Below are 25,934 nucleotides of genomic sequence, written 5' to 3' on the forward strand. Positions count from 1 at the left end.
GAGATGAATCTTTTGAGCCTACTTACTCTATAATTGAACAATATTTGTCAAATAAAAACGAAAGTGCTACAGTGCTGTTTTTCACACGTTTTTACGAACTGAACAAGGCCTTAGCCATGTGATCCACTAAATGCTGCAGGGTTAAGAGGATGCAAGCCTCGGATCTATCGGCGAAGCAATTGATTAGTGCCAATCAGCAATCGGCTACTGCATCCATCACGTTTGTATCAGGTACGTTCCGTAATACTGTAGAACCTAACCCAGCGACAGCATAAGCATTTGTTCCGGTTAGCAAGTTGCTGTTTAACAGTCTCAGTTTTCGGTCCTTGTTAGAGCATCTCCAAGAGATAGGTAAAATTATATTCTAAACTACAAAATTTGGACATTGTGTAAAAAAAACTCATTCAAAATATAGAGTTCCACAACAGTCTTTGTATATAATAGCTAGTGAGGACAATATGTTATATATGACAAGCGAAAGTTTAGGAATAGCAAACTTGCTATTTTAACAAATCTCTTGGAGTTGCTCTTATAACTAAGGCCTTGTTTAGTTCCCAAAATTTTTTGGATAGGACACTGTAGCATTTTGTTTTTATTTGACAAATATTGCCCAATCATAAACTAATTAGACTTAAAAAATTTATCGTCTATATTTAATGCTCTATACATGTGCCACAAGATTCAATGTGATAGAAAATCTTGAAAAGTTTTTGATTTTTAAGGTGAACTAAACAAAGCCTAAAAAGTGAAAATACAACTCTACTGGCTTACAACCATGAATTGCAAGGTTTAAAAACAAGTATAAAAAAATACTTATGGCAAGCTAACCTCTACAAAGAGAAAGCGTACAAAGCAAGATATGGACGGATCAGGGACTGGGTTAATGGGCTGGAGCCTTGGTTCAGCCCATGAAACAAAGGTAATTTAAGTCCAATATTGCTTATGCCTTTTATAAAAAAAAATATTTGTAGCGTACCATAGAGGAAGTGAATTTTGAATTGATCCCACAACGGCAAAGTTTAAAAAAAAAAACACACACACACACACACACATCAACGTATTATTGGGGACTTTTGTCGAGAAAAATACTTTCTTTGCCCTAAAAAAAGTCTCACTTTCTTCCTTGGGCTCTTTATTTTGAACTTACCTATTTGGCACGAAAGCCAACTTTGGTTCCTTATTTGAGGCTTCCGACAAATTTAGCCACTAAATGTGTTAAGTGGAACACGACTTGACACTTCTTCTCTTGATTAGATTTAGCCACTAAATGAGATTGAATAAAATACTAATGTTCTTAAAGTCTTGAAGATCGCAAATGAATCTTGATAACTAGAAGCATACCACATGGTATGTTGACATGGACAAATAAAAATGCAAGTCAGCGGGTGATATGGCTTGTTGAGGTGGATAGCTTGCATGAATAAATATGTGCCATAATTGCATGCGCTAGTAGGTGATGGATTGCATGTCAAGATAAAATTCTACTAGGATTTATTAGTATTATAGATATAGATATAGATATATAGATAGGAGGATCATAGGAAAGAAACATAAATTAGATAGAGAAATCCAAAGTAAAAAGTGAAACTAGGAGACCTTAATGGTCTAAGTTAGAAAAATCAAACAAATAAAAATATAGGAAAAGACCATGATTTTTTTGTACTAGTGGTATATTATATTAGTATTATAAATGAACTTTTTTCCACGAACTAAAAAATGGGCCCAAAACCTTGTTCGATTAATCTCTCATCTAAAAGGGGATTGAAGGAGAGATTAATGGAGATTTTTAACCTGTAAGGGATTTAAACCTTTTCATCTCTCTCCAATCCCACCAAACCGAATAAGGCCTTGTTTAGTTCACCCCGAAATCCAAAAAGTTTTTAAAATTTTCTATCACATCGAATCTTGCAGCATATGTATGAATCTTTTGATCTTAGTTAGTCCATGATTGGACAATATTTACCACAAACCAGTGGCGGAGGGAAGGGGGGGCTGAGGGGGGCCTGGCACCCCCCAACCTTCCCATAACTCCCTTAATACACTATATAGATTAGATGTTTAATTATCTAATTAGCTAGTTAATGATATTATCTGTACTAAGATTTTTATTCTTATTTTATATTAATCTCTAATAGTTTCTTATACAAATAGAATCTAGATCTTTCTAATATTTTCTTCATATCTTTTACCTATCAAACATCAGTTTGTCTCCTACCACACACTCTAATTAGCTAGTTAATTGAAAATCACCGTTTTCCTTGTTTAATCCTTCTGATTGATCTCCAACGATGGGATCTATATTATTTAGCATTAGTCTTGCTATTATCTTTCTTATCTCCTGTGCTTCTATCAATATTCGTCTAAACTCTAAACGGTCATTTAGCCCGTTGTACTCAACTTTTAAACACTAACAGTGGTATGGTGTTTCTGTTTAACCTTCTATTTAAATAACCGTTTTACCTGTTTAAGTGATCGTTTTGTCTAAGACTAAATGATATGTAACTGATTGTTTGTCATTTGATGTTAGGATCTAGTACTAATTAATTTTGCCCCTATTTAACTACTTGTTTTTATTGTGATTCTTTTCCTGGACAAAGAAATAGAATGATCAGGTGAATGTTAGAGGCTTGAGACTAGTTAAATTTTTCTTTTATTTTTTTAGTTTTTCTGCTTTTTTTGCATCGCAACACAAACGTTTATTTTGGTGCTATGTACACCTTTGTCATGTAATATTTTGACACACATGATTGTTCTTGGTTTGCACGGCCCCCCTATGTTCAAATCCTGGCTCCGCCCCTGCCACAAACAAACGAAAGTGCTACAGTAGTAAAATCCAAAAAATTTTCACATCTAAACAAGGCCTAAGCCCTAAGTGGCTTTGCTCACAAGAACCCGCACACACTCCAATCAGTTGGAGCTAGAACACGACAAGAAAAAAAAAGGACCAAGCAATTACTAGTACTTTACTAGACCAATCAGCTAGTCATGTTGTACTTAATATTACACTTTTTACCAATATAAGTGGCATTTCGTGGTTTAAGTTAACAGTTCCAATCTTTTACCACGGATAAGTCTTCATAAGTGTGTATAGGTTGAGTTTAGATATTTGGAAGAAAAATGATATAGGAGAGATTTATCTTGGAATGTAGTTTCACAAAAGTATAATTCTGCTATGTTTGATAAATATTTTATCAAAAAAATCTCTATTCAGAGTTGTAATTTGAAGACCATGCCACAAAAAGCTAGTCTAATATATATCACGCGAAGAAGTATAATGAATGATCATAAACTTCCCTATAGGTCAGTGTTCGCCTAGACGTAAAATTTGGGACATGGTACCTCTTTTGAGTTCTTTAAATTTGTCTCCCACTCAAAGATTCACAATTGTACTGTGACTACGTTGCTACTAATCATTCCGTTTTCCCACTCAAAGCGCCGGATACGTGGTACGTAATGAAGACACACAACACAGTAGTATTCACAGCACTGCACCATGGGTTTTAAAAAATCGGCTCAGATATCTAGCTCACGCGCGGGGTTGCTTCAAAAATGCACAGTTGATGAAGAGAAGGTATCACGCACGGGCCGAGCCGAGTCAGCGTGAGCAGTAGCAAACTGCAAAAGAAGATCATGGTTTCTACTATCGGACGCCGTCCATTGACGTAGGAAATATTGTTAGTACCAAGGATCTGGTCCGGCCCTTGGCCATCAGTGACCAATTCGTGCTTACTACGGACACAATTACAAGGCCGTCTAAAATGAAATTAAACTCGTATATGAAGTCTTTCTCCAACCATCCAATGTATTCCAAGAAGAAGAAGAAAAAAAGGAATGGAAAGACGAACGCGCGCGACGCACGTACGAGGCGTGCGATAGGAATGACTTGGTGGCGTGCGTGCCACATGGGGCCGTGAAGGACGTGCCCATTGGCCATCGAGCCCGCGCGCGCGAGAGAGGAATCGGTAATGCCAGACCACGAGCACCAGGTCGCGGTCGCCGTCGTCTCGGCGTCTTGGTCCTCGCAGGTAGGAACGCGCCTAACTTCAAACCGAGTCCAGCACAGAGCCGTCGGAGGTGGCAGCATATGGCCCGCATGTCATCCTCCTCCTCCTCCTCCTCCCGCTTGACGGTTGACGGCTTGACGCCTCTGCGTGAGCAGCTGGTGGGCGCCCGTTGTTTTTAATCTCCGGGCGGGCAGGCGGGTAGGTGGTGGCGGTGGGACGAGCCAGCAAATCGTTGCTGCCAAAATACAAAAAGGGAAGAGACGAAAGTTCCATGATTAATTAGCGCTGAAGCCAGCAGTAGTACATTAAACTGCGTCAACCGCATGAAGTTTTAGTGACGCTCAAGGGAGAGGGAGGAGAACCGGTATAAAGGCGCGGCGTCGGTCGTTGCCAGCAGCCGCGTCTTGGGTCGCAGCGCAGCCGACGCTTTTTCCTCCTCCCTTCTCCCGGTCCCGGTCCCGGTCCCTGTCTTCTTCTTCTTCTTCCTCGCTGCAGCTCCCGCCGACGACTCCTCGCCGCCGTTGACCGAAACGCCTCCCCCATCTCTCGTCGTCTCGGAACGGCCGCCGTCGCGTCAAGGATTCAATCCGAGGTGCGTACTACACCGCGCTTTGCAGAGAAGGTTCTCTGGCATGCGAATTCTCTGCAACTGCCTGTTACGATTGCTGTTATGTTCTCTACATTTCCTCTCTCCGTCAGTGCGTCTGTATTCGCCGATTTGGGGACAGATCAAGACCATCATGTCTTGTCACAACTTTAATCTCATAGTGATGGTTCGCGGTGGTCATTGTGTGATTGTGTCGGTAGGGAGACTCCTAGAGATTTCACGATGCCGCAGACAAGATCATCCAGGCCAGGACAGATCTGCAATGAGCGAGAGCAACCCCCATTTCTTCCGTTCCTTTGCTATCATCTTCCCCCATTTGCCCTGTTCCCTTTTCTTTTCTGATATCCCTATACTATTGCTGGTGGCCATGTCATCACCTCATCTCATCTCATGTCTCCTCATCATGGATCCAGCCTGTGACCATTTTGCCCATTAAAAAAGAGATACTACTAGGGATTGATTAATAGATGCACAGAGACAAAAATAGAAAAAGTCAGCTGTTGCGGTGGCTGGATATATCTATAATTGTCTGGTTGGTTTTCCGGTGGGAGGGGAGGCAGCCGCCGCTAGAATTGCAAAGCATAGGAGTAGGGACAAGTGCGTTTTCAGCGGCATATTGCGCCAGGATACGGACAGAGCTATAGATGGATCACGCATTCAGGCCCTGGTGCGAGCGCGGCCCCCTACCATTTTTCCTTCCACTTCTGCTGATACCCCGGACCCGATCAGCCGATCTGCTCTCCTCTAGCTCCATTTGCCGTCTCCCTCGTCACCTACCCGATAAAAAAGCAATCCATCCCCTCTCAGCCCGGGGCCCCGGGGGTAACATCAGGTCGTCCTTATCCGCGTGCTGTGAGTTGCTTTGCTGGCCTTCAAATCAGGGCTGCCGGCTCCAGGCCACTGCCACCTGGGTGTGTTCTTTTCGGGGGCACATCACACATGGCGTCCGCGTAGGCAGGGGCCAGGGGAGCGGGAGAGGGCTTGCCCTGGGGTTCAGTGGCTATTCTCTCTGACTACTGCTAACTGTATGCTCCGTGGCCGGAGCTTCTGGATCGGAGGATCTCGGAGCCGCGTCCACGTCCACCAAAAATCCCATCAGCGTTGGATCCTGCGTTCAACGGTCTAGATCTTTAGAAGCGGATTCTCGCCTATGACAGCTTCTCCTGCTTCTCATTAGCTTCTCTCTCGCTTCTCGTCCGCTTCCCCTACTTCTCTTCAGAATCCGGCAAATCAAATATATAGCGCCGCTCCAGCTTCTCCTTCCAGATTCTTTCCTCTTCTCTTTCTCACGCGTCGATCCTCTCTCCCTCGTCCTCCCGACGCTACGGGCGACGGCGCCGGGGGCGAGCGGGGCGGCAGCGGCGGGCGCCACCCTCCTCCTTCTCCTCCTCCTCCTCCTCCTCCTCCTCCTCCTCTCTCCTTCTCTCCCCTTCCCTACCGAGGCAGCGGTGGGCGTGGCGAGGCAACGGCGCCTCCTCCCCCCGTGGGCGGCAGCGGCGGCCCCCTCCCTCTCCTCGTCCTCCGCGCGGCCTCTTCGATGCCTCCTCGGCCGGGTAACGTGCGCTTCTCTGCTCAGTGAAACCCTAGGTATTGGGGAAACCAACTCCGGTGTGTGCTATTTTCCCTTCTCCTCACCTTCCTAAACTCCCTCTCATTCATGTTCTTTACTGAGCCTTGGGGATTATGCAATGATTATACTGAGACAGGGGAATTATCTCATATCTATTATGCAAAATAGGTGATGTGGACTGACCATACAGGCATCTGGCCTTGCTTCAATATACAGGAATTGGTTTCCGAAATCAGCTTTCATCTCCTCATATTAACTGTTTATAAGTTTTTTTTAATGGTTTTACAGTACATGCATATTATTTGTTAGTCTGGTAACTGAACTTGGGTATCACTGAACATATTATACCTTTATCTTATAGAGTTCAGCTTGCTACGTATCAAGTTAGGTCCTTGGACAATGATGACCGGAGTTTAAAAGAATAAACGTCATTATATTATACATTTATCTTATAGAGTTCAGCTTGCTACGTATCAAGTTAAGTCCTTGGACAATGATGGCCGGAGTTCAAAAGAATTTTTCACAGGGTGGGGAGCTGAGTTGGGAGGAGGACTGCTGCAGCCATGAAGGCCCTCATTCTCGTCGGAGGCTTCGGCACCCGCCTGCGGCCGCTGACGCTCAGCGTGCCCAAGCCGCTGGTGGATTTCGGCAACAAGCCCATGATCCTGCATCAGGTTAGCACGATTGCTCCGTCACTCGGACAAATCTCATCTCTTTATTTAAGTCATTAGATATTTAGATTAGATACAGTGCAGGGAGAAGTCCATTTCTAGGAATTGGCTATAGTTGGCCAGTCTGTAGTTGGCCAGTCTGAGTTGTTACAAGCTGTAATTGTAATTTATTGCCTCCAAATCATGCTTTGATAATGTGGATCCATGTGAATAGGTTCCTTGTCTACCTGTACTGCTACTCCTGTGTTTCTTGCTGACAAAGCATCGCAGAAGAAACACATGGATGGCTTTTTGATATGATTCGAAGTTTTCAAGTCATCAGAAAACAAGCAGGATCACTTTCATGCTTCATGTTGCTGAACTGATACTGTATTTGGTTGTTCTAGACTTCTATCATTATAACTCTTGGACTGAAATTACTGAATGTTGTGATACCCAGATCGAGGCTCTGAAGGAAGTTGGTGTTACAGAGGTTGTCCTGGCCATCAATTACCAGCCTGAGGTAACAGCCCTGTCTCTATCAGCATGCATGAGCGCACATGATGAACCTTTGTTCATTTGTCGGACGCTCAGATCTGACTAGCGATGCTTTTTTGGTAAAACAACCGCGTGCAGGTGATGCTCAATTTTCTCAAGGACTTCGAGAGCAAGCTTGGCATCAAGATCACCTGCTCTCAGGAGACGGAGCCCCTCGGGACCGCTGGGCCGCTGGCCCTGGCCCGCGACAAGCTCATGGACGGCTCCGGCGACCCTTTCTTCGTGCTCAACAGCGACGTGATCAGCGAGTACCCGTTCGCGGAGCTCATCGAGTTCCACAGGGCCCATGGTGGCGAGGCCACGATCATGGTGACCAAGGTGGACGAGCCGTCCAAGTACGGCGTGGTGGTCATGGAGGAGGGCACCGGCAAGGTGGAGCGGTTCGTGGAGAAGCCCAAGGTGTTCGTGGGCAACAAGATCAACGCCGGCATCTACCTGCTGAACCCGTCCGTGCTGGACCGCATCGAGCTGAAGCCGACGTCCATCGAGAAGGAGGTGTTTCCGCGCATCGCGGCGGACCAGGGCCTCTTCGCCATGGTGCTCCCAGGGTTCTGGATGGACATCGGGCAGCCGAGGGACTACATCACGGGCCTGCGCCTGTACCTGGACTCGCTGCGGAAGAAGGTGCCCGCCAGGCTCGCGTCGGGCGCGCACGTCCTGGGCAACGTGCTGGTGCACGAGACGGCCGTCATCGGGGAAGGATGCCTCATCGGGCCCGACGTTGCTGTCGGCCCCGGGTGCGTAGTGGAGGCCGGGGTGCGGCTGTCCCGCTGCACCGTCATGCGCGGCGCGCGCGTGAAGCAGCACGCCTGCGTCTCCAGCAGCATCATCGGATGGCACTCCACCGTTGGAAAGTGGGCACGCGTGGAGAACATGACCATCCTTGGGGAGGACGTGCACGTCTGCGACGAGATCTACAGCAACGGCGGCGTCGTGCTCCCGCACAAGGAGATCAAGTCCAGCATCCTCAAGCCCGAGATCGTCATGTGATGGATCCAGGAGGAAATCTGGGTGGGGGCGCCAAATCCAAATTACAAGGGCCCCTTGCAACCCATCGCAATGTGCTTCATACTTTTGTTGTTTGATTTTTTGCTCGGTTGTCTCTTGTCTGCAACTGTAACCAACTTGTCTAGTGTTTGCCAGCTATATGGTTAAGGCAAATTTCAGGTTTCGCGCCCGTGCGTGTAGATAGGGATCAGATGAATGGAAATAACAAAAGTTTTCGTCGTGTTATTATAAGTTGATGAGCAATTGCTTTGTTCTCGATCCCTCGCAGATTATCATAAAGTGGATGTGTTCCTAATGAAATTACAAGTTCTCATTAGAAACTTCACTGTTTATATCACTCCATATAAATACGGGCTGTCCTATTCGCTTGAACTTATCAACCACTACTTTTCAATTATGCAACAGTGTTTTTCTCTCAGAATAAATCAGCATCAACCGCATAAACGATCAGCTATTCTAAGGAAATGCTCTTCAATCCCTGTTTGCTTGTCTTATAAGTCGTAGCGTTTCAACAAATGTGGAGTGTTTTTCTCTCACAATAACTCAACCAATAGTACTTTCAACCATGATTAAAATTGTCAAGGAACATAGGCTTTGTTTAGTTCCACCTAAAAACCAAAAGATTTCAAGATTTCACATCACATCGAATTTTGCGACACATGCATGGAGCATTAAATATAAATAAAAAGCATAACTAATTGTACCGTTTGCTTGTAATTTGAGAGACGAATATTTTGAGCCTAGTTACTCCACGATTGGATAATAATTACTAAATACATATGAAAGTGTTACAGTACCTAAAAAAATTTCAAGTAAGGAACTAAACAAGGCCAGCTATTCTTTATTTGCTAAAAAAAGTAAGCTATTCTTCAGGGAAGATATGGAGGAAAATGCTTATTTACTGTGTAATTGGCTATGGCTAATGTACTCTAGGTTGCTAGTCCTCTGTCCCTATGTCTAGCTCCTCTGGTTCTTTTTCATTTTGAGAGCTAGCTCCTCACGTTCTTCTAGCAGTATGAGCATATATTCGGTATCGGTTGTAGGGCCTTGTTTACTTCTAAAAAATTTTGTAAAATAGGAATAGTAGCACTTTCGTTTGTATTTGATAAATATTGTCCAATTATGTATTAACTAGGCTCAAAAGATTCATTTCGTCAATTCCGACCAAACTGTACAATTAGTTTTTATTTTAATCTATATTTAATACTCCATGCATACGTCTAAAGATTCGATGTGACGGGAAATCTGAAAAGTTTTGCAAAATTTTTGGGGAACTAAACAAGGCCTAGATAAATTGGTTTGTCTAGGGCCTTGTTTACTTCTAAAATTTTTTGCAAAATGTGAATAGTAACGTTTTCGTTTGTATTTGACAAATATTGTCCAATCATAAACTAACTAGGCTCAAAAGGTTCGTCTCGCAAATTCCATGCAAACTGTGTAATTAGTTAACTTTTTTATCTATATTTAATGCTTCAAGCATGTGCCGCAAGATTCGATGTGACGGAAAATCTAAAATATTTTGCAAAATATTTGGGGAAGTAAACAAGGCCTAGGTGGTTAAGATTAAGCGGTCACATCATGAGGTCCGTGGACCTGCTACGTTTTCTTTTCTTTTAGTTTTGGTGACACTGATGCCGCAGCTTCTAATCCTAGCATCTTGAGGTCCACAGAGAAGTGGGTTTTGCAGCCTGGTGATATATTATTAGGGCACTCACAATGCAAGACTCTATAACAGAGTCCAAGACAATTAATTATATATTATTTATAGTATTTTGCTGATGTGGCCGCATATTTATTGAAGAAAGAGGTAGAAAAAATAAGACTCCAAGTCTTATTTAGACTCTAAGTCCACATTGTTCGAGGTAATAAATAACTTTAGACTCTATGATAGAGTCTGCATTGTGAGTGCCCTTATGTCGATTGCTAGCTGTATCTGTATGCCAGCAACAAACCTTCAGACTAAACAACGATTGCTAGCTGTATCTGTATGCCAGCAACAAACCTTGAGACTAAACAACAATTGCTTCCATCAATGGACTAGAAGTAGGAGACTTTTCCTTGAAGCACAGACCTTAACCTAAAAATTCCAACCTAAAATGTTTAGATTCGCCTGTACTTTGGTTTGGACAAGGACTTCTGGGTTTTCAAGAAAATAACCTTATGTGTTAGCAGATGCAAACAAGAAGCCTTTCTTGGCCCAATGGTCTTGACTAACAAGCAAGAACTTCCTACAATGAATGACCTCCATTTGCGTATCAACAAGTGCTCTCCACTTGACATAACCTCTATTCGACTCTGAAATTGCAGACAAATGTGAGTTGTTAAATTGCAAACAAATGTGAGTTGTGACCTTACAAATAGGTTTGATCCGACGCAAGGATGCATCTCATCTCCTCGACATGTTTTCAGAAGTGGAGTTGAGCGACAATGAGATTCCACCCAACAACGAGGAGCGAGATGAGGAAAACGAAAGGTGTTGGTCGTCCCATCGACAGGCCACACCGCCTAGCCACTGCTCCAACGTGTGAAAATGACCTCACAACTTCCTAGTAAAAAAATATCAGCCCGTACTTCAAAAGTGTTCAAGCGAAGACCCACTAGAAGGATTAACCCGAACTTACTATCGGCTCAAACCCCCAACACGGCCTCGTTGGGCCGACGGATCTGGAGCCACGGAGCGCAGATTCCCACGGGTCTCGTGTGCGTTCGTGGCTAGACGACGAGGACAGACATACAATGGTGTCGCGTTGGCATTTGCTTGCCAACGCCGTCCGCACCTGGCTGCCTTGTCATCCGCCCTCCTTCCCTTCTCCTCTCCTCTCCTTCTAAGGCTCTATCCAACTGTTGTTTCCTCAACTTCCCGCCCCAACCACAGCTGCGCCCGCCAAGGCACCAACCGCACAGGCGAGTAAGTTCATCTTCTTTCCTCCTGATTCTTCTTTGTGCGCAATCTGTCTCGAAATTGGGGTGTGTTTGGTTGGGGGCTACAAATGTGGGATGGTACAGGGTGATTTGTGTCGGCAAACAAAATAGTTTGAGTAGGATGCTTGGGTCGTGGAATTGGATGGTTTGAGAGTCTTGATTTAGTAGCTGTATAATATGCGATGACCCTAGACAGTTCATGAGCCAATTAGCGCATACAAGCAGACGATTAGAGGCCGAAGAGCTTAGATTGTTGTCCCAGTCAGGCTTTTCCTCGGTGGATCTCTCGTGAAACCCCTAGCATTCGTGAGTCACACTTGCATTTGTGGGGCGTCGAATTAGGTGCTCCCCACTATCCTGCTTTTGGCAATGGGTCATTCTCTGTATTTGATGGGGCTGGACCTTTTTTTGTGGGGGCGGGAAGAACTAAGAGCAAACAATTTTGAGATACCATCATTATGTTCTTCTTTTCTTCGGATATTATGCTATTCTTAGGCAATACTCCTATAATCCTCTATGTCTAAATAGGAGATCCCCACTACCATATTTTCCAGCATTCTCGTGCAGCCACGTCACCCTCCATGTCATCATCCTTAGTCAGTTATCATCTTTCCCATCATCAACTGAGTAATTAAAAACTGCTTCAAATTAATGTTGCCATGCACTTACAAGCTACAAATGTCTCCACTCTCAGAAATTAACATAAACGGCCACTACATGCTCCGCAAACAATTACAGCCACTACATACTCCCAACGTTGCCACTCATAAGCAATTAATAAATGACCATTAATGTGTTGCATCAGGAGACCATGCAGCAGTCCATGACCTATTTATATATAATATAAACTAAAGAAGCAAGCAAAGTTCCTGGACAATTCCATTTGTCCGTTCATTGCACACATGGACTAGGAGCTGTCGTGATGGCCTTCTCAATCCTGAGCATCGTTCGAGCCATCTCCATCGGTGCTGACTTCGGCAAGATCCGGGCAAGAGGCGGTACAACCAGCAGGTCACACCGGCTTGGCACCGGCAACGAGCAGCAGTCCTAGAAAGAGAAGGATATAATAAGGAGAAGCGATGCACACGCTCAAGAGTCAAGAGATGGCAGCAGCAGCAGCAACTGAGTGCTGGCGATGGGAGGAAGAGCAGCCGTGGACTTCATCTTGCGGTTCAGGCTGAAGTCATTGGATCGACAGCATGTTCTGGAGTGAGTATCATAGTCGTTCATGGACCGGAGTAGTCGGTGAGCAAATCAATTTATAGCGAAGAAAAGCTATCGATTTCCGCAGCAACGCGCGGGGTATCATCTAGTTGAAGTAGTGGCGGAGCCAAAAGTTTTATAAAGCCTGGACGTATTATCATACTAATAATAACAAGATAAACATAACGCAAGATTATAAGAGAGGTTAAGTTCTAAGCGAGCAGTGACTCGCTGACTAATTTTAAGCATGCTAAGCGTTCCTAATCCTTAAGAGTTTTGTGATGTAGTAGACATTATAATTTTGATCTTAAACCGAATAAAGAAGATGGTGAAGAACAATTAAGAAAGAGCAAATAAATACATAAGTCCTTGTCTATTTCCCCTCTTTCCTTTTTATAGGAAAGGTGTGAGAGAATATTTTCATAATTCCTCCTAATAAGGTTTGTATTTTTTTTAAGAAATCATTATGTCACAATGTTTTGTGATGGGCTCCGGAGACACTAGTATTATTCTTAACATATATTATTCTAAAAATATAGATATTAATTATATAGGTGCTAATTTGTCAAAAGATGTTAAAAAAATAGAAGTTGCTAAAAAAAGGAGAAAAAAAGTTATTTTGGGCTTTTATTTAGTGGCCCATCAAACCCACACACCGGCGGCTCCTTGCAGCGCAGCGCCGACGCTCCATCTTCCTCGCAGCGCCGCTCAGGCTCGGTCCTTCCGCGCAGATCTTCTGCTCCTTCCCCCACTCGCGCTCAGACTCGGTCCCAGGGATCGGAGCGGCTCCCCCTCGGCGGCGTCCATCTAAGGAGGGGCAGTCCCAGGCTCGGCGGCGGCGGCGGCGTCGGCGGCTCCCCCTCCCGCCTCTCGCCAGTCGCCTCGCGCCCTCGCCTCCGTCCTCCGTGCACCGGCCGGCGACCCTGCGTACGCACCTCCCTCTCCCCTCCCGCCTCCGCTGTACCGTGGGAGCCCGGCCAGCTGCTCAGGGTGGTCGGGCCTCGGCTCCGCCGGTGGATTGAAAGTACTAGTATCGCTGTCTCTTGGACATTGCAGCCGCAGCAGCAGCAGCTGGGGTGCTGACGTGCTGTGGGTGGTTCTGTGTCCATGGCGCGGAAGCAGCAGCATATTGCGATATTTACCACAGCGTGCTTGCCGTGGATGACTGGGACTGCTGTAAACCCACTGTTTCGAGCTGCATACCTTGCCAAGGCTGGAAACTGGGAGGTCACGCTGGTGGTGCCTTGGCTGTCCAAGGGAGATCAGGAGCTCGTTTATCCAAACAAGATGAAGTTCAGTTCGCCAGCAGAGCAGGAAAACTATGTGCGGCAGTGGCTTGAGGAGCGGACTGGGCCGTTGCCGAAGTTTGACATAAAGTTCTATCCTGGGAAGGTAAAAGTCAAGCAAAAAATCTTGAATATATAGTTTGAAGTGCCATGTTAATATGATGGTTGTACAGGTATGGATTACCATGGTTTACTCCTTCGCTGTAAACCATACGCAGACCCCCACCCTTTCCCTACCAAAGATGATGGCTTACCTGATTCTGAATTCTGGGATAGCTCGTTCATGTCTATAAACAAGCATCTCGTGAATTTGTGTTAGCGACGGAATTTAAACGTAGAACAGTGTGCTCGATACCAGTGAAATAGATGGTATGAGACAGTTCAATTTTTAGCAAGTTATATGCAAGTACATCAATACTCGAATGACTAGAAAATTTGTGGTACTGGAGCACATAGTAGAATGCTATGAAACATGTCTTTAGACTTCTGATTTAGTGGCACTGGCTTTAGCATATGGAGAAAGGAGGGAACTAAAATTACTAATGTATAAGTCATTTATGCTGAAGATGATGTTCTTGACCTTGAGATAATATGATAGACTAACCTTCTGATGATGTCCATATGCAGTTTTCAACTGAGAAAAGAAGTATTTTACCTGTTGGAGACATCAGTCAGACAATATCTGATGATAAAGCAGATATTGCAGTGCTAGAAGAGCCAGAACATCTTACTTGGTACCATCATGGACGGAGGTGGAAAAGCAAGTTCCCAAAAGTTATAGGTGTTGTTCACACAAACTATTTGGAATACGTGAAAAGAGAGAAAAATGGATATATCAGTGCGTTTATCTTAAAACACATTAATTCTTGGGTTACAGACATCTACTGTCATAAGGTTAGCCCTTCCATTTTTCTATCCAGTCTTGTTTCTTTTGTTCTGTTTCCAGGCTCTTCCGTGGTGATTAATATCAGTGCTTCTGTTAAGATTGGATGGACAATAGCAATGTTGTCAACTGTGGCTGAATGGTAAAATATATAGGCAACATGGATACACAATTTTAAACCAAACACAACATTTCACTGGTGCAGTCATCCTAGATTGACACACCTACACCCTTGCACCTTCTTTAAGCATATGCAACAGTCTCAAGATTGAAAAACGAGAACTTTGAACAGTTGACAACTATTGTATGACTTCCAGGGCTGTCTGCTGTTGCTTTGCAACTCCCCAAGAAACGTAGCAAGATTGATCTAAAGTAAGGATAATATACCAGACGTCACTATAAATATGGCAAGTAGATGGGGGGTCTAAGTATAATGGAGTGCATAAGGCATAACTAGCGACTTCTGGCCAAAGATAAACACGGACCTAATCTTAGACAATCACACTTATACCTATAGCAGTTGTCAACCTAGTAGCCTTCTTGTTCACTTTGTACTCTTCATGGTCAGAGCCAACTTGTTCTTAACCTGAATAGTACTTTTGCAACCTAGGATTCGTTAAATTTGTGTATCTTGCTAATTCTTCTACTTTGTTATCAGCTACCGATCTACTGAAGAACATAACTTGATTAAATCAACAAACATGTTATGCATCGATAGAGTCACCATTTTACATAGGGATCAGATAAAACTCATCCATCATTCTTCTTATTTTTTGGTAAAAACAGTTAGTTTGTTAAGTTAGTAGCTGCCCTGCTTATATTTCTTTCCCTTTTTTAGGGCAGTAGCTGCCACTGCTTATAATGTTTTTCCTTTTTTATTAGGTCAGTAGACGCCCTGCTTACTACGTAACAGTAAAACACAAACCATATGACATCATGTGCTGTATTGGTAATTCAAAATCATTGATAATTATATATAACAATAATCATGTGCTCCACTTTATTTGAAGCATAATTTACCTTTGATTTCTTATGTGCAGTTTTTCTGACTCCTTCTTATAACCCTTCTCTTGAAGGTTATAAGATTGTCTGCAGCAACTCAGGATGTTCCTAGGTCTGTGATTTGTAATGTTCATGGAGTTAACCCCAAATTTATTGAAATTGGCAAATTGAAACATCAGGAGCTATGCCAAAGAGAACAAGCATTCTTCAAGGGTGCATATTATATTGGAAAGATGGTTTGGAGTAAAGGTTACACAGAGCTTCTTCATCTTCTTCATAAGCACCAAATGGAATTGTCTGTTCTTAAAATGGAGTTGTATGGCAGTGGGGAAGATGCTGATGAAGTAAAAGCATCAGCTGAGCGACTGAGCTTAGATATTAGAGTCTATCCAGGCCGTGATCATGGAGATTCAATATTTCACGAGTGAGTATTCAATAGATGAACAATACCTTTTCATACATTCTTAGTAGCTGCTAGATTGTTTTATGTTCAGGTATAATTTATGATAGTTCTTTATGCTATCGATTTATACTCTTTGAGTCTCGACTGAACTGTATTATCCATTCCATTGTTTGTCTCAGCTACAAGGTTTTCATAAACCCAAGCACAACTGATGTGGTATGCACAACAACTGCAGAAGCTTTGGCGATGGGGAAGATTGTGATCTGTGCAAACCATCCTTCAAATGATTTTTTCAAAAGATTTCCTAATTGTCACATGTACAGTACTGAGAAAGAGTTTGTGACACTAACAATGAAAGCTTTGGGAGAAGAACCTATCCCACTGTCAGATGATTTGAGGCATGAGCTTTCCTGGGAGGCAGCAACAGAAAGATTCGTTAGGGTTGCCGATATTGCACCAACTATGCCTGTGGGGCAACAACCACCAGCTTCTCCGCATTTCATGCGCATCTCCCCAGACAACCTACAGAAGAACATGGAAGAGGCATCAGCATTTTTCCATAACACTATCTCTGGGATTGAAACTGCCCGTTGTGTGTTCGGTGCAATACCAAACACGTTGCAGCCGGATGAACAGCAATGCAAGGAACTTGGGTGGAAATTGCAGGGATAACATTAGCTTTTCTTGCGATGTTGTTGTCATGGACAATAGGATTAACCAGTCTAACTCAATGGCAAAAAGATTTGTCACTCGGAAAGGTTCTCAGATTGATCAAACAGGCATTCTATGTGGTGTTCTGGTGTGGCGGCACTGCATTTTTCCTTCACATGTCAGAGGCGTTCTGAAGTCCCTGGATGCATCGTATCTTCTGATTGTAAATCTTAAGCTGTGAAGTGCACACTAGTATTACGATCTCATATGTGTAGACTGTTTTTCATCATGTCGTTTCCCAGGATTGACACATGTGTTGAAGATTGTATTGTATAATAAGATGCACCTTGTTTTCGCAGCCATGCATGCGGATGCAGCTGATGAAACTTTTATGACCCCGCCTAGAATCTGTGCGCCAATTGATGAAACTTTTACTTTGCTTTTTGTGGGCGAGTAGCTCATATAAGATTGCCCAGCATTCCTTCTTACAAGCCCCATTTGACAATCTAACATAATTTTTTTTGAGGGAACAGGAGAGGCGCAAGGCCTCTACTGAAAATTTATTAAGGAGAAACTAAAAAGATTACGATTACAACTGAAAGGAGGAAGAGAGGTGATGAATTTCCGCGGTATGCTGTTCTAAAAGATTTTATTTATATAGTAATCGTTTTGCTTTTTGCAGCTATGGTGATTATTTTAGCGGTATGCTGTTCTTTTAGCTACGATGCATTCAAACAGCTCATAGCTAAACTCAATTAAACTTTAGCTAAAGACAAAAATGTACATAATCCCTTTGACTGTTTCAACCTAGCTGAAATCAGCTAAAAGGCCTCAATGATCAAACTACCCCTAGCTAAGTTTAGCTAACTAAACAATGGAATTAATGAGGTATAACATGGTTAAGGTTTTCAACTAGCTAGAGGATCCAAACACCTTTGATATTTAGCTGGCTTTTTGGTCTATCAATTAGCTAGCTAAGTTTTAGTTGAGTTGGATCTAAGCATGTCGTCGTCCTTGTTGATTTTGTTATGAAGAAATTCGTGTTAGCTCATTAAAAAACAAAGGCTATAACGTAGATATTATTATATATAATCTGAAGAGCATGTTTTCCCTGTTCACATCATAAAAAAGCAACATTAATATGATGCAACACTATATATTGCTTTTGTGGCCAAAATAAACGGATATATCATATTCTCAAGGAGGAGAATCTTACGAAAGACGTCGGAATCTTATAAGAGGAGCGGATAGGGATAACCATAGGGCCGGCCCCGCCGCCGCGGGGTGAACACGACCTGACCCGGTTTCCTTCTCTCCTTCTCTTTTCTGTTCCGCGCAGCAACGACGCGGTTGCTTCTCCCCACGGCGGCATCTCCTGCGTGGCGGCGCCGTCCCCGCGAGAGCTGCGGCGGCGCGCTAGGCAAGTTACTGGACACGGGAACGATGGGGGACGGCGCCAGCGGCCGCGGCGGGGCCGGACGGCGGGTGGGGGAGTACGAGCTGCTGCGGCCGATCGGGTCGGGCGCCTACTCGCAGGTGTGGCTGGGGCGGCACCGGGCGCGGGGCACGGAGGTGGCGGTGAAGGAGATCGCCATGGAGCGTCTCAGCAACAAGCTCCGCGAGAGCCTGCTCTCCGAGGTCGACATCCTCCGTCGCATCCGACATGATAACGTCATCGCACTCCACGACTCCATCAAGGTACCCCGCCCGCGGCTTGCCGCCCCATTTGATGTCGCTCATGATCTCCCGCGATATCGATGTGGATCTGCAATGACTTAGTGCTGGGGTCTGATTGTAGGCCTAGGATGCATGAAATTGAGGAGTTCCTCCGGTGAATTCTAGCTTACCGTGAGCATTTTAGGTAGGTAGGAACTCTAAGCAAAGGATACCCTGTCTAACTTTGTCCCTTTGGATGGAACTAGTTTGCGAAGGATAGCTCTGAATGTTCGCTCACCAGTTGCTGCCTTGCTTGAAATAGGAGGTCCAGTCCTGACGGGCTAACGATTTCATGAAATCCTATGTGGGCTTTAGCTTGGTTAAATTTGTTAGGTGTTTTCTGGAGGCTATGATTTTGTGGAACTTTTAGGAAATAAAAGAAGTACTTTTAATGCTGAATCTCGATGTTGTGAGTGGACTTTACCAGTTTAATAGCAAACTCATAGGCTCAATTTTTTTCTCTGGTATTAATGTTATTTTCATTTTCTTGTTCAGCAAATAAAGAACATTCTGTTTCTAATTAGTAATTACCATAAATAACTATTGTGTATGATTAGGATCATGGGAGGATATATCTCATATTGGAGTATTGTCGAGGTGGTGACTTACATGCATACCTTCAACGCCATAGAAGAGTTTCTGAAAAGGTTGCTAAGCATTTCATCCGTCAGTTAGGCAAGTGATTCATCAATCGCCAGCCCCCCACCCCCACCCCCACCCCTCTCTCCTTAGCTTTTCTCATAATGTCTCATTATTCTGGCAGCATCTGGTCTGCAAATGCTTCGCGATAATAACGTGGTTCACCGAGACCTAAAACCTCAGGTTTGCTTACTCGCTTTCTAGTTTCTGGTTCCATGATATCTGAATATTCCATGGTCAAGAGTTCAAGAAATATACGGTGGTTACATTTATCTAATTTATTGGTTTCTGAATTTTCTGGTTTTGCAAACAGAACATTCTTCTTGTTGAAAATAATGAAAATTCTCTGTTGAAGATTGCCGACTTTGGATTTGCAAAGTGAGTTCCATTTCTTTCATTTCTTAGATGAAATATTAGCACATATTTCTACAAATGTCCTAAATTTCTGAGTTTATCTGCAACTGAGTTGCGTATATGCCTGTTTTTGTGATTTTATTTCTACTGGTTTGGATGCAATTAATATACCAGTACTGCTACTGACAGATTGATCAAATGGCCTTCCATCTTTTCCACTCCTCCCTTTCTTGATGGTGGAGTCAACTGAGATCCATGTGTTGTCTATTGTTCTTTGAAATTGTTTCTGGTAGTGATTAGTTAAGGGGCTATTGCGTTCTTACCCTTGTTTCAAAGTCCAATTGTGATTTTACCCTCGCTTTTGTTACCATTGCGATTTTACCCCTGCTTTGTCAAAACGAAGCTTTACTTTACCCCTACTCCGTGAACTGCCAGTAACAGTGTTAAATTGGCTTGGCAAGGACAACTTTGCCCTTGCAAAAATAATCCTACTTTTCTGAGTACATTGTGATTTTACCTTTGTTTTTAGAAAAAAAAAATGACAGCAACGTTAGACAACTTGTTACATATATTTCCACACAACATGCAAATATAGATAGATACACAGCGAATACACAGTTATCCTCCTAGGAATTACACCAGCGAATACACAGTTATCCGAATCGCTTTACAAAGAGAAACTAATTTCCCTACAAAATCACACCATAGGAGCTCCAAATCTTACCTAGTCTCTTCACCAACATTGCGTAAATCCATCTCCTGCCGCTCACCAGCACTAGTGTCTGGCGCCCACCCGCACAGGGCCCTGACCGCCGGACGCAGAGCCTCCTGGCCGCCCGATGTGGCTTCTGCAGCCCACCCGTGCGGCGCCTGGTTGCCCGACACCACGCTCCAGCCCGACGCGGCGCCTGAAGCCCGACGCGGCTGCCTCCAGCGTGACGCGGCGCGCCTCCAGCACGAAGCCAGACGCGGTGCGCTCCCGCCTGAAGCCCGACGCAGCGTGCCTCCCGCTCAAAGCCCAACGCGGCTCCTGTGCGGCAATTGCTGGCCTGGCCCTCCGCGCGACCGGCCGTCGTGACGCCCGCTGATTCCGTGCTTGCCCAGCCGCTAGGGTTACATGGGAGAGACACAGAGGATACGGCAGAGAGATAGAGAGAATGGGGAATTGGGGAAAGATATGATTGGATAAGGGGTATTATTGTCCTTTGGTCTTATTGTGAAGGGTTTTGTTGTTTTTTATTTTTTTTATTTCAGAAACAACTAACAGAGTTAAAAGTAGGGGTAAACTGAGCCTTAGTAGTTACAAAGCAAGGGTAAAATCGCAACGATGACAAAAACGAGGGTAAAATCACAATTGGACTTTGAAACAAGGGTAAGAACGCAATAGCCCCATTAGTTAATGTCTGAAAGTCTGAAACAACGAAGGACATGAAAAAACACTGTACATGGGACAAACTGATCTGCTCCTTTCCTAACAGATGTCCCCACATCCTGCATGGAATAGTCTCAAGTCTTTATTTGACTGCAGAGTGTCAACTATTGGACTAGATGCTCCCTATGAGTATGTATCATGTATATCATCTGGTCAGAATGTGGTAGAACCGTAAAAGTTACACTAGCGCATGCAACATTCCGTCAACAAGGCTCCAAATAGCTACTGCAACATCGCATAAGGCGTTTCACATTTCAGGCAGAAAAAAATTCTGCAACATTTCGAAATAACATCTGCCACATGCCTGCATTTGAAACTGGCACCTGTTGCATTTTGAAAGAATGATAAACATTTCCTAACTACATATAACATTTTCAGGGTCCTAAATGGCTAAACCAATGAATCTGGACTTTATGCAATGAACATTAATGCAGCACTATATTTCCTTTAGGATCTTTTAGGGCTTATTGCTAGTAGCGATCTCTCTGAAGTTTCTGGCATTTCTAAACATAAGTATACAAAGGTAGAACACTTCTGCAACATATTTATCCTATTACCTATTCTTTGTTATAGAAAACATCACTATAAGTGGTTCACATTCTTTGATTTTTTTTCTTTCGGCAAAACAGGGCACCATTTCATAATGTTACAAAATTGTTTATCTTCATGAAAAACTTCATGCACCAGAATTTAGTTAAAAGAACTATCTCGACTCCTAATAGCTTGCAATATTCAGGCCTGCTGTATGGTTCATCTATTCAACCCGTGCTTGTTTCTGCATTCAAATTTACATAAACAAGTTAAAATATAAGAATATGTGGAGAAACCAAGTATAAGAATACAAGACTATATTTCAAGGTAACTTACTGTGAATAACAATAGATAAGGCTCAGGGTAGACTTTGGCTCCTTGCTTCTGTAGTTCATAGTAACATTCGCACAGCTTTCTCTCCATGCAACACGATTTTTGTTGGACCAAGTTCACTTTAAGGGGTGGATGCCTGAATGGGCTGTTCTGATATGTCAGACATATGATAGTTTGCTTTCCCCTTTTCCACGAGCAGATTTTTGCAACCGTTCGCCCTAGCCGAAACACTTTGTGGTTCACCACTTTACATGGCTCCAGAAGTCATGCAAGCTCAGAAGTATGATGCAAAGGTCTGAGCTTTTCTTTCTGTTTCATATCAGATTTATCATATTTACTATGGTGCTTGACCCAGTGTTTAATGGCCATTCCTGACAGAACAGGCAGATCTGTGGAGTGTTGGTGTCATTCTATATCAACTTGTTACTGGAATACCACCTTTTAATGGGGATAATCAGATCCAGGTTTTTCTCCAGTATTTCAGATAACTTCAGTACGTCTGATCTAGATTTGACTACAAGTGCTAATGGATTTTTTTTTGGTTCCCCAGTTGCTTAAAAATATACTCAGGACACGGGAAATACGATTCCCATCTGATTGTGAGTTGAGCCATGGCTGCATCGACTTGTGCAGAAAGTTGCTGCGGCTCAATTCAGGTTAAATCACTAATTTGTAGTTACATCGAGTTCCTATGATATCCTCACTGTGCATATAGAGCTTTATGATATTGTCATTGTCTCATTGATGGTTCAATGAAGTTTGCCCGCGTTATCATTCTTATGTTGGGACTTGGAATGGGGAAATTTTACAAGTATTGTTGTATTAATGTATTGCATTTGTTCTTTGCAAAATGAATGGTACCATGCAAGTGCAGTTTTAATTGCCCTGTCATTTTCCCTTTTATTTTTACTATGACTCTGTTAGTGCCTATTTTTAAGATTTGATGTTCAATTCAGACTGTTCCTTAACATTAAGAAATTTTGCAGCAGAGATTTAGCCAGTTTTAGATAAAAGTGTTTTCAGAATACCACTTCAAAAAGTATGTTTAGGAAATAAGAACATCGAAAGTGGGTGGTTCTTATTTTTGCATTTGAGCATAGCACTAGTGCCTAAGCTAATAATGTACATCCATAGCATAGCCTCATATCCAGTATTTAAAAGAGAGGCTGATATGTAGTGTTATACTACTGCTGTTATCATATACAGTTATCGGCTAACATTAACGATGCTGTGCTAATCTGTGTAATTGATCCAGTGGAGCGGCTTACAGTTGAAGAATTTGTGCACCACCCATTTCTTTCTGAACATGCTCCAGAGAGGACCTTGAGGTATTGATTTGTCTGCACTATATTCTCTCCTACTGCATGTTGGGATGTTTTAAGTATTCGGTATTGCATTTACAGCCGGACACCATCTGACATAAGAGATGGATTTCCAATAAATAATAGCAGTCCAACAAGGCCTTCAAGCCAAAGTTCACAAGAAGATTGTATGCCTTTTCCTTTAGATGATGAGTCAAGTGGACAGGATGAGGGTCCAGTTCCTGACAGTAAGAGCCCGATGAAATCTTATGGGCTTCCCACGGGTAAAAGATTGGATAAAGCTTCAGGCCAGAGTCCATCAAAGCATACCAGTCTGTTCTCCAGGTATGTCTTGGGCAATAACCATGCACCTAGTAGCCAACACCATGGCCATACTGGTAAAATGACCAAGGAAAGCAAGATTCCTGAAGTACATGGTACGAAAGGTGTTTATCCAGAAGGTATGGAAGTCATTAGTGACTATCTTGCACTTACTCATTTTTATTATGAACAATTCTTACTGAAATTATTATTTCTTTACTTTGTAAATGTAGATTCCCCTATCATTGATTCATTAGAGTTTGTAGATCAGGAATACGTCTTTGTGTCTGGGCCACACCCGGAGGGATCGTCGTCTTCAACAAATGCCTCTCAGCAGCTTAACTTACCAGCAAAATATGATAAATCGTCTGTTTCACCACCCAAGTTAACTTTCTTGAGTGCACCAATGCCGATAAATGGTTTGCCAATTAATAGACAACAATCTGCTGGGACTGGTAGCTTCGACAGCCACTGTTCTCCTGCATCTGGCACTTCACAGGGATCTGCGGATATAAGTGATGCCATGGATCAGCCCCCCTCTGATTATCTGACGAGGATTAGATTATTGGAGCAATATGCATCAGCCATAGCAGGGTTGGTCAGAGATGAGGTAAATTTTATCTGCTTGATGGTGCCCAGTATCTTTGCTTTCCTTATGTTTTAGTTTACTTTGACTCAACCTTTGGAGATGGTTATAATTTATTGAAATACTTTCATCCATACCACGACTTAATATGCACTTTTCATATATCCCAAGCTTTGTGTTATACTCCATTCCAAAGTGTAAGTCGTTCTAGCTTTTCTATCTAGACAATAATGTATGTCTAGGTGCATAGCAGAAGCTATGTACCTAGAGAAGCTAGAACGACTTACAAGTAGCAAACAATGTGTTTGAGTTAAGCTGAACTGTCTTTAAGCTTGAATCCCAGTAACTCAAGACCCAACTTTTCTATAATAAGAAAAGTTTCAAGCAGCATTTAACCATTAAAAGTGTTTGTCAATAGCAACAACCACTTACTTGCTTTTGTTTTGCTGAACAACCACTTGATTGAAGATCAAAGGTGGCAGACAATTGGAGGCGTTCTCTATTCAGCTAATTGTTCTTGCAACCTGGAAGCAAGCAATTCATTTATGCAATACCTTTGTAGCTTCACCTGCAAGGGAGAGTCCCTCACAGGATATCCCTTTGCTTGCGACCTCGAAGCTAGCTGATGATGCCTGCATGCAGATAGAGAAACAGTTTCTCTCTGAAGTTGAATATGCCGAAGAACTAGCCAGCACTGTGGGCCAGATAGCTGGTATGTTAAACACACCACCAACTGTGGATCATTACCATCTGTCTGTCTCTTGGTAGACCCTTTTGGATGCTGATAGTGTTCTTATGCACACAGATGGTACAGAGATACCAGATGCAATTGAAATAATATTTCAATCGGCTTTACTTATAGGAAGGCGAGGCGGTGTAAGTAAACCACAGTGTATTCCATTCCAGAACTAGTCTGACATGTTTACCTCTTGATCACCTGTTTTTGTTTTGTTTCTCATCTCAATTCACAGGTTGATGAGATGTTTGGGAAAGCAGCGGATGCCATGACTGGGTATATGAGGGCGGTATCCATGCTGCGTTTTCTCTTGATCGAGGCACCATCACTTGCCCTCAACCCCCCTTTGATTCTGACAAGATCCGATCGGCATCGACTGCGCACATATATTGAAGCTCTCAACACCAGGCTCTGTCAGATGCAAAGCCAGAGGCATTGACTTCTGCCATGTGCCCCCAAATCTTGTTCAGGTTGAGGAACGGTGGACTTGTACAATATTCTTTCATTTGTAAATATATTTGTTGGCCCAAACTAGGGCATGTAAGATGTCAGAAATGTTGAACTAGGCAGAGCAGCGAAAATCTATTGTAACTCGATCAGACTACTATTGTAATGTGGAATTAGGCGGAGTGTACGTGTTACGTTCATTCTGTGTCAATTCAGGCAGAAGCTTGAAAACCAAATGAGCAATCATGATCACTTGTGGAAATGTAAACAGATCGGCTGCTACTTTGTAGATTCTTTATTATGTATTAGCAAGTGTGCTATCTGAAAAATTACGCCCCTAATATCATGCCATATATGTTGTCAGATTTATTATGCTGGACGATATCCATGCATAAGCTCAGAACTGTTCTTTGCCGAACATCACAAGCAGCCATCTTTGCCGAACATCACAAGCAGCCAAACATTGACAGTTTATGAAAGGTCTTCGTTACAGTAGCTTCCAAGAGCATTAGAGAAGGTATGCCACGCAAATTGCAGATATATTTTGCATTGAGTCTCATGGACTGATTCTAAGCATCTCCAACAGTTTGTCATATTTTTTTTTTGCCATTTGTTGGAGTTTGCCAACTCTGAAAAGCAAATGGGAAGAAGAAAAACAAGACATCTCCAAAAGTTTTGCAAATCTGACTTGCCATTTACCAAAATGTAGACCCAACTGCCAAAAGTTTTCAGCGCGCGTGTGGTCTCAGTCCGTTCGCGGGCTTTCTTCACGCGTTGAAGCGGCAGCGGCG

General features: G+C 43.2%; 3 protein-coding genes across 8 annotated transcripts; all 3 read left to right on the forward strand.

The window, feature by feature from the left end:
• Nucleotides 4,250-8,652, forward strand: LOC110431595 (probable mannose-1-phosphate guanylyltransferase 1). Of its 4 annotated transcripts, none has more exons than XM_021450708.1 (4): nucleotides 4,250-4,596; nucleotides 6,696-6,855; nucleotides 7,292-7,354; nucleotides 7,468-8,652. In XM_021450708.1, exons 2-4 carry the CDS (start codon nucleotides 6,745-6,747, stop codon nucleotides 8,377-8,379), a joined length of 1,086 nt encoding a protein of 361 aa, XP_021306383.1. In that variant the 5' UTR covers nucleotides 4,250-4,596; nucleotides 6,696-6,744; the 3' UTR covers nucleotides 8,380-8,652. The 4 variants fall into 4 exon arrangements, with proteins under 4 accessions (XP_021306383.1, XP_021306382.1, XP_021306385.1 ...); XM_021450707.1 differs by having other exon boundaries at nucleotides 4,251-4,596; nucleotides 6,708-6,855; XM_021450710.1 differs by lacking the exon at nucleotides 4,250-4,596 and adding an exon at nucleotides 4,612-6,219 and having other exon boundaries at nucleotides 6,708-6,855.
• On the forward strand, nucleotides 13,274-17,109 carry LOC8084949 (digalactosyldiacylglycerol synthase 2, chloroplastic). The gene is made up of 5 exons (XM_002465451.2): nucleotides 13,274-13,449; nucleotides 13,579-13,914; nucleotides 14,436-14,702; nucleotides 15,768-16,117; nucleotides 16,276-17,109. Exons 2-5 carry the CDS (start codon nucleotides 13,630-13,632, stop codon nucleotides 16,766-16,768), a joined length of 1,395 nt encoding a protein of 464 aa, XP_002465496.1. The 5' UTR covers nucleotides 13,274-13,449; nucleotides 13,579-13,629; the 3' UTR covers nucleotides 16,769-17,109.
• Nucleotides 18,005-25,484, forward strand: LOC8084950 (serine/threonine-protein kinase ATG1c). Of its 3 annotated transcripts, none has more exons than XM_021447408.1 (13): nucleotides 18,007-18,445; nucleotides 19,021-19,138; nucleotides 19,227-19,285; nucleotides 19,416-19,480; nucleotides 21,952-22,045; nucleotides 22,136-22,216; nucleotides 22,303-22,408; nucleotides 23,008-23,080; nucleotides 23,156-23,514; nucleotides 23,641-23,984; nucleotides 24,429-24,672; nucleotides 24,766-24,836; nucleotides 24,932-25,484. In XM_021447408.1, exons 1-13 carry the CDS (start codon nucleotides 18,191-18,193, stop codon nucleotides 25,133-25,135), a joined length of 2,073 nt encoding a protein of 690 aa, XP_021303083.1. In that variant the 5' UTR covers nucleotides 18,007-18,190; the 3' UTR covers nucleotides 25,136-25,484. The 3 variants fall into 3 exon arrangements, with proteins under 3 accessions (XP_002465497.1, XP_021303083.1, XP_021303079.1); XM_021447404.1 differs by having other exon boundaries at nucleotides 18,008-18,445; nucleotides 23,608-23,984; XM_002465452.2 differs by having other exon boundaries at nucleotides 18,005-18,445; nucleotides 23,156-23,984.

This window comes from Sorghum bicolor, chromosome 1 (assembly GCF_000003195.3).
Source record: "Sorghum bicolor cultivar BTx623 chromosome 1, Sorghum_bicolor_NCBIv3, whole genome shotgun sequence".
Classification (NCBI taxonomy): domain Eukaryota; kingdom Viridiplantae; phylum Streptophyta; class Magnoliopsida; order Poales; family Poaceae; genus Sorghum; species Sorghum bicolor.